The 8,993-nt window shown below is 40.5% G+C and overlaps 1 protein-coding gene across 1 annotated transcript in view; it reads left to right on the top strand.

Moving 5' to 3' along the window:
- Positions 1-8,645, top strand: part of LYSMD3 (LysM domain containing 3) — a 14,249-nt gene extending 5,604 nt beyond the window's left edge. Inside the window, exons 2-3 of the mRNA XM_019531714.1 lie at positions 3-224; positions 4,318-8,645. Of these exons, the coding sequence (XP_019387259.1) occupies positions 3-224; positions 4,318-4,983 (888 nt within the window). The 3' untranslated portion in view covers positions 4,984-8,645. The remainder of the gene's footprint in view (positions 1-2; positions 225-4,317) is intronic.
- The last annotated feature ends 348 nt before the right edge of the window (positions 8,646-8,993 follow it).

Genomic DNA, 8,993 nt, shown 5'->3' with positions numbered 1-8,993 from the left:
CCCTCGCCCCCAGCCCCGGGGCGGTCGGGCTGCCGCATGCGCTGGGCCGCGATGGCGAGGCGGCAGCGGAGGAGGAGGCGGACGGGCAGGAACTGCGGCCGCGCGGGCGGGAGAAGGGACGCCGGGGCGGCCCGCGGGACCGGTCCGACCTCCCCGTGCTGCTCACCAGGGACATCCGCGAAGGCGAGACGCTCAACGCCATCGCTCTGCAGTACTGCTGCTCGGTGAGGGCCACCGCACCCAGTGCTCCCCGGCCTCCGCCGCCGGCTCGGGCCTTGCCTGCCGTGGTCGGGACGGGCCCGCTCTCCGTCGCCGGGCTCCTCGCGGCCTCCCTGCCTGGCAGCTCTGCCAAATCTGAGGGGCCACGCGGAGCCCCATGGGCCGGGTGCCCCGGCTTCATGGGCTGGGGTCAGGCACCCCTGGCTTATGAGTGGCTGTGACCCTGTGTGCCTGGGCCTGAGGGCGTCTTCCTGTTCCTCGTCCCTTGGCTCCTCCGCCTCCCTCAGGGGTCACAGAGCGCTGTCCAGCATATTGTGCTCCATGTCCCTTTTTGGTGCACTTGTTTATATATCTCTGACCTCACTCCCATCCCTGTAACATTTTTATTTGTCCCAAAGAATCATTGCTGTTCCCTTAGCGGCCCCCATCACCAAGGCGGGCATATAGTTTTCCTTGGGTCTAAGCCGACATTTCCAAAAGGCAAATCGGAAAGCCTACATGGGACTCCCCACAAGAACAGAAATTAGGCGACAGGGAGTGGCAGCAATGTTAACTGCTGCTCTCCTGCTGCCAGACTTCTGGACCCATAGGAAGGCCCGTGGGTCAGAGGTTGTGGCCCCGTTAGCTTGATCACTAGTCCACAGTGAGACCAGGTGTGCAGAGTCACTGGCCAGATCCAGGGCTTGGGGCTGGACCAGCCTATGGTCCGATCTGGTGCATGGGGTAGTATCCATGTACCAGCCATGAGCCTCTTATCCAATCTCCAGAGCTGGAAAGCTGAGCACTACTGGATTAGAGGGGAAAAAAACTGTTTCAGTATATGCAACATAATAATGGGTGTGGGGGAAAGCATATTTCTTTTGAAAAATGTAAGGATGAGGTCTGTGTGGTAGTTGCAGGCAGGTGGATATGAAATAGAGCAGCCTTCACTCTGATGCTTCTTGACTTGAATGCTTAGTAGTATAATGATTTTCTCTTTATTTTTAATGGAATTTTACCTCATTCAAAGTAATTTATGGAGCAGATATCATATCTTTATTCCAGGGCTTTGAAGCTCCCTTGAATTGCCATAAATGGGTACTAACGTGGGGAATTACTTATAATTATTTGTCTATATGCTTTTCCCTAGGCCTGTTGGGGCCTAGGGAGCTAACTTGTATGAGCTTGAGATGTTTCCATCTGTTCCCAAGTGAGGTTTTGAATGAGGTTCCTTCTTCCACACCTTAGAGTACAGGGTTTTAGTTCAGAGCTCCTGCAGAGTCTTCAGCTATTGTGGATCTTCACAGAGTCATGGCATGCTGAGATATGTAGTGACTTGAGACTTTTACCCTAGAAAGTCTGACTTGCTTGCAGGGTGTGTTGATTTGATTGGACTACAAACAAAACACACCTTGAAGAGGTCTCTCTCTCACCAAGAGTGGTTAAAGCACTGTTGTAGGAAGCTTGTTTTCAAATTTTTTCTCTGCCTTAAACCCACATCCTTTGTGTCCTAGAGTGTGGTGTGACCACTAGGCTGTATGGCATTCTTGGTTGGGAGCGTCTTAATCTCTCCTGTTGAAACTTCCACTTAGCATAAAATTCTTAAATATTTCTTAGGGCAGACTGGAAGCCAAGACTCTGACTGAAGTACCCTAAGCATACAGGTTCTAGTTGCTATTGAGCAATTCAATGTTTAAACCCTATCCTTATATTTGGTAGTTCCTATTGGCTAGTTTAGGCAGATCCCCACTTAGGGTGTTGGCTTTTGTGCTTTCCTGTTTTAGGCATTTTAGTTTCCCTGGTGCACTGTGTGACAAATCAACTGTCATCCTAATTCATCTTGCTGTTCTTTCCCTACCCATTTTCATATTTTTTCTAAGTTATTCATAGAGTCATCAGAGAAGTAGGGCTGGAAGGGACCTCAAGAGGTCACCTAGTCTAACCTTCTGTCTGAGGCTATTGACCCCTTTCTTCTTTCTCTACACTTGATTCTCCTGCCTCTGCCTACAATTTGTAATGATTCATAAGAAGTCAGCTGCAGCATTGTTGCAGGATTTAACAATATCCTTTTCCTAAAAAGGAAATTCTTAAGTGATTTTGCTCTTTATCAAACCTAGTGCTGCCTCTGTGGCAATACAAAAGTGGAGAAATAAGAACCGGGCAGATTAATGAAGGGGTTGTGATGTAAAAAAGAAGAGCCTTTGCTTACATGGTGTTAGCTACAAGGGACCAACTCTCAGGATCATCATAAATTCTAGTATATTGGATGGGATGTGAAGTTACCAATAAAATCATAAATGCAAACTTTGACTTATGAGTGGTACTGGTCACCTTAACGTGTGCATGCATACACTCATTCAAACCCATGTAATACAGTGTATAGTAGCTGCTATAGTGATTTTTGAGAGCACTGGTGTCAGTATATCTACCTATTCAAGGCTCTGGAGTCTGCTGTCGATCGATGGTCAGGTTCCTTCAAGGCAACGTCTGCTCCAGAAGGGGGTCGCCTACTTGTCCTTCTGTCTCTGTAGGTCAGGTGCTGAGGGCACCACTGAGGGTCACACTTCACTGCCTCTTATCCCCTTCTGGCAGACTTGTGTGATTCCCCCAGCATCATCTTGGCTGCCCAGTCTGGAGCTGTCCCACATGGATCTTGAGTAGTGGCATGACAGCTGTTAGTCACAGGGATCTCTGTCTGCTGAAGTTTCAGGAGTCCACCCTTGACTTATTGATTTAATAGCTGTATTGTTCTGGGTTACAGGAATAGTCAATAGGGTGGGTGCTCAGTTCCAGGAATCTTGACTTGGCTTGATTAGTCTGAAATGGCTTGTAGAGCAGAGTTTTGTAATGGTAAGTTCCTTTGGCTAGGCTATTGTCATTTAATTACCTACTGATCATCATACATACTCTCATTCTCTCAAGGAACCACCCAGTATAGCAGATTTTATCACTTTGTAATTACAATTTCAGTGCAGTTTTTAAGAATGGTCCTAGAGTGTAACTTCATTCTATAGGGAGTACATTGCTTAAGGGTTGCTTGCTGTGAGCCTTGCCATGTCCATGCAATGAGTGTACTAGGTCTCTGCCAATACTTAGAAGGGAAAAAATGCACAAAATGGAGGGTGCAGGCAAGAAGGGACATCTGTTATATCCATGTCCAGAAGGGAAATGTATGAAGGGGGCTTTCTGCTACAATGGTTGGTTCATATTTACAGCAATAACATAGTTCATTTGCAAATAAATAGGTAGAGCTTTACAATAGAGACAGAAGAGTTTTTGTTTTTTTTCCCCTTCCCTTCACAGATGGAACTATTAGGATGAGTTAAATGACTTTTCCCCTCCCAAAAGAAAATTGAAGTGATTCCCTGGATTAAAATGGAATGTATGCCTCCCAGTAATGTGCTCTTGTCTGTTTCAAACTTATTTTAAGTTTGCCTATTTCCTGTCTTCCCTGAGATTACTTTTGACTGGGTGTCAATTAGGAAGCTTTGGTTGCTGATTCAATTTGGCAGAGGTTCAGCCCGATTTGGTGGCCAAATCTCTGAATCCAAATCAAATCGGGAGACCCTTTAATCCCTCTGAATCAGTTTGGAGAGATTCAATGATTTGGACGTAGACACAGTTTTATATGTTTTTGCTACTTAACTCAAGGTACCAGGTGGCCCATGAATGCCGAGATGCTGGGGTGGGCAGAGCGTCCCACGGGAGCAATTGGGGGGGCTTCCCAGCACACTCAGTGGCGGACCTGGAAGTGGATAAGAAGCACTTCCAGGCCTGCTATGGAGCATGTGGGGGACCCCCACACCCTGGCTCAGCGAATGGTGCCTCCTGGTTCTGGGGAGGTATGTAGAAAAAATATTTAAACCTGTGTATCGATGATTCTCCAAATCGGAATAGAATCTTCAAATTTGACCGAATCAAATCAGGACAGTGATCCGAGTCAACAAATCGAATTACTGTCCTCCAAATTAAATATGGGTCGCTTTGCGCACCCCTAGTGTCAATTTATAAAATTTTACTTCTCTCCCAATGCTGTCACTTGGGAGATTAGAGGACTGTTTAAAAGATTTACTGAATATTTTGTGACATTTAAACTGTATTTCTTTATCTTGTTCTTAGGTTGCAGACATCAAGAGGGTTAACAATCTTATCACTGACCAGGATTTTTTTGCGCTGAGGTCTATCAGAATTCCAGTGAAGAAGTTCAGTGTACTAACCGAAATGCATTGTTCTCCAAAAGGCAGGCAACTTTTGCGGCCTGCATCTTCTTCTCAGTATTGCCCAGAAATTCAAGAAACATCACCAACTTCTGATGCATTCTCCTCTAATGAAACTGTTGGCAATTTCTTGAAAGAAGTAGACAGAGATATAGAACAAATAGTAAAGTGTAATGATACAAAAAGAGAGAACCTTAATGAAGTTGTTTCTGCCTTATCAACACAACAAATCTGCTTTGAACCTGATGGCAAAAACAAAAAGTGCAAAGATCCCTACTATGGAGCAGACTGGGGTATAGGCTGGTGGACAGCTGTAGTGATTATGTTGGTGATTGGAATAGTAACTCCAGTTTTTTATCTCTTATATTATGAGGTTCTAATGAAAGTGGATGTTAGTCACCATTCTACAATGGAATCCTCTCATTCACTAGTCACATCACCATCGCATCAGAAACAAATTGGAAATGGAATAAATCCAGCAAATATCATGGAAGTTGAGAGTGAAGAGGAGATTCAGCATTACAATCAAAAGCACCGGGCAACTGTTGTTCATAGACATATCACGTAATATTCAGATGGAGCAAAAACCGAGTACAAAATACATCTGGAATGTAGATAACACATTTTATGATGTGTTCACTTAATGTGCAGTATTAAAATAAGGGAAGCAAAGCATCCTTGAATTTAATGAAGAGTTTTGGGCACCTTCTGTCTTTGGTTACGAGAGAATGCTTCTGTGGGTCATTTGAATTGTCAGACATGTTGTTATACGTTTCCAGGTCTAATGTGAGATTGTGTGTGTGTATGTGTGTAAAGAGGGCACATCTTTAAAAATCTTTGCACATTTGTTTCTATTTATGTAGTTGTCTTATTTAAATTTAATGATTGCTGTTTAAAGTGAAGTAAAAAAATGCAGGTTTCATTGATGTAAGAAAAAATTGACTATATCATTTACATCTTAAAGCTGTGGACCTTGAAATGTTTAATTTCCAGAAAGTGTTTCATACTCTAGTTATGTTACTTAGCCATACACAATACAATCAATACTTAAATAAGAATTTTACAGCTATTAAATGAAGATGCACCCTACTCGTTTCATTCACAACATACACCAAATAATATGTTGTTTAATGGGGGGGCTAACGCATGGGACCAACTGAAATTTTCTTAAAAGAAAAAAGAAAAAAATTCTTTTTTACATTGTTGCAAAGCCTCCTAGAGGAAAAATGAAGGCCACGAGGAAAGGTTGAAAGAACTAAGATCACTTAATATGGAAAAAAGAAGATGGAGAGGAGATTTTTTGCAATAGGCTTCAAGTACCTAAAGAATGATTATGGAGACAGAAGACAGAGATTTTTCTCTGCAGCTGTAGGAGACAGGGCTAGGAACAATGGCCTCAGACTGCAACAGGGGAGACTGCTGAGGTGAACACTAGGAAAAACTTTTCAATACAAGGCGGCTATGCATTCGAACAGCCTACCCAAGAGGGATTGTGTAATATCCATCCTTGGTTACACAGACACTTGATTAGGATAGTTAAAGGAATCCTGTCTTGAGCTAGGGACTGGACTAGATGGCCTCCTGAGGTCCCTTCTAGCACTACTTTCATGTATTCTTTGAGGCCTTTGAGGTGAGAGAATTAACTTGCCAAGATGTATTTGAAAAGATGTACTGGAATTCAGGTAAGTACTATGTGTTTATAACTTACTGTCTAGTATGTTGGAAGACATTTTCTGACAACATGATGATTACTGCCTTTAGAATATACATGAAATGGTGAAATTGCAGGGATAGATTTTTAAAAGTAATTAGTTAAGGAATGAGTGTGAGAAAGCTAGGACATTTCTTAAGTTACCTTGAATCACTTGTATTTGAGTAAAAATGTATTTCTATAAAAATAGGAACCACTATCTGGTTTTGGATCTCTAATTCTGTGCACACAGTCTACTCATTCTTATGTATTAATTTTATACATGCTTCATAGGCCAGCTTGAGGTCATTTATTTCATATAAACTAGGTATGTTTTGATGCCTAAATACAATCCAGTGAGACTTTTGTATGTCAAGTTACTGCTCTGTATAGTAATTACCTGCTTGAAAATGTGAACAGCTAAATCACAAATAACAGCTAAAAATTGGCTAAGCAAGCCTATGTGCCTTTTTCTGGTCTACTGCTGGTATGGCAGAACAATCCAAGGCATGTGGTACTTGCCTTGACAGTTCCTTTAGAATCCTTTTTATATTAAGGAAATATTCCCTTCCAGTTGCATCTTAAATTGTGAAAGGAATTGTCTTTCCTCAAAGCATCTCAGGCAGCTTCTGTCTTCGTGTTTTATGAGTGGATGCTTATGGTAGCACATATGGGCTGCAGAGAAATAAAGCTACTTTTTCTGCTAATTTCCAAAGTATTTCAAAAGAAATTATTCCACTGCAGCTGGCCTAGAAACTTGCTTTGCAGCCACGGTTCTGCTCTGAAATATCTGCCCCTAGAGTGTGGCAGGTTTCTAAATTGTAAAATTTTAAGTTACAGCTAACAAAAGGAAAATGACAAGTTTTGTCTGTTGCCCTTTTGTTTTAAATATAGGAGGGATGGTGCTTATGTATTATTAAATATGAATTAGGATAGTGCCTGTGACATGCTATTTCTCATATCAACATTTTTATTATACTTTTCTGCTTATAATTCTTTGGCTATACAAATAAACTGCTGTGATTAAAATTAAAATAGACTTTTGACCAAAAAAAAAGTTTGCATACTGGGGAGGAGTGGAATATACTTCACTGTTTCCTGACATGGTTAAACAGTATCCACCCAAGCGTGTGGTATAAACAAGTAATTCTGAGAAACAAAAGTAGTACACCATGAGCACTTCCTCCATCTAAAATTCTGATGCAAGGTTTTTAAGGATGGCAGAAATAATTTCTTAATTGGGCTAACACTAGCTGCCTGTGCTGTACAGTGCTTTTAAATATAAGCTTGTGACAATTACAGAAATGTGCATGTTGAGACTAGAATAGCTTAACTTGATGGCTGATAGAAATATGCTTGCATTCTGTGAAATGTTTTGGGGCAAGCTGGGAGTGATGAATCTTGATGAAGCAACATGAAAACATGGATTTCTGAACTGTGGTACATGAGTTTGATATTCCATTTGTTCACTCTGTGATCTTTAAAGATTGCGTGACCTAATAAAATTAGAAAGCCACTACCATAAGAAAATAAAGTCGTAATACAAGCAGGAATTACCTAATGTTACCTCTAAAGATTCTTTTCTTTTTTTTTTTTAAATGCCCTAAAAGGTCTTCATGGCAGTCATTAGGAAGTGCCCAAAGAATTTACCCATGATGATAATTAGATTGCAGTTTACACAGTATTACATACTGAGAAACCTTATTCACTTGTATCTCAGACTGGGCTAACTATGTGGTTTTGGGAAAGGGGGTTATGATACCTGAAGCATATCACAAATATAAGAAAACTTGTGGAGCATTATATTGTATGGGAAAATGTTGGTAGTAATTCCAAAGTATTCACTGGATAAATACTTTAAGTTTTCTTTATTAAGGTACACTACACTCACCTGACCTTTGTTATAGCAGGTTTTTTTTAAGAGTGGAAAAGTAAGTTTTAAAAGATCTTATATGGCATTTACATTAGTATTAAAAAGGAGTTATCTATGTACATTTTTAATTTGTTCTTTTGTAGGTGCTCTCATTCTGTACAACCGTATTATTGTTTTCTGGCTACTAGATGACCAACAATGCAGCATCTTTGGTTAGTTACACCACTAAATATTAATCTGATTGCACTCTATAGAACAGATTTCTACATAACTGAATGATTTAAGTGCTGTGGTAAAATTAGTTTTGTAAAAATTATAGAAAGACTTATTAGAGATGGTGTACTTGAGTGGCAAATCATGCTTTAAATTAGTCAATACAATATGCTGCTGCTCAGGAAGTCAGTTTTTAATCTAAGTGCATATTGCACTGTTGGATCATGTAAACTTTTATTTAAGTCTGCTATATTTTGGAATATCTTGCCACACAAGTGGTCTTTATATAACAAAAACATATTTGATACAGGCTTAATATGTAAGTATTTCTAGAAAAATCCTGGATTGAAGATGTAAATCTCTTATAAAAAAAAAAAGTCTGCTTTTAATTGCTTCATATTTTAGAAGGGTTTCTGACTACTCCTAAAAAAAAAATAAATAAACTTTTTTTAAATGAAAGTTTGTAAACTTAAACATGTTCTTATTCTCTGTATATCTCGTTACTTCATTAACAAGTTACACATTATGTACAATCTAAGGTTACATTTCTTGGGTAATTAAGTATCTTCATTTGTCTGGTTAGACTGGAGTATAACATGCACACCTAGCATGTATTGATAGAACACTCTTTAATTATTCACACTTTCATTTATAGGTAGACACAAATCCAGATCACCTAAGGGTAGCCTTTTACCCACTGTGAAATTTCTGAAAATAATTACCCCACTAAAAAGGAGTGAGGGGTATTGAAGAAACAAAAACATTAATACAATTCTAGAAAGTCCTTCCACGTAGAAGTTTC

Source organism: Crocodylus porosus, unplaced genomic scaffold (genome assembly GCF_001723895.1).
Source record: "Crocodylus porosus isolate Cpor-Errol unplaced genomic scaffold, CroPor_comp1, whole genome shotgun sequence".
Classification (NCBI taxonomy): Eukaryota; Metazoa; Chordata; order Crocodylia; family Crocodylidae; genus Crocodylus; species Crocodylus porosus.
The sequence above is the reverse complement of the archived record's forward strand: the minus strand, read 5'-3'. Positions and strand labels throughout refer to the sequence as shown.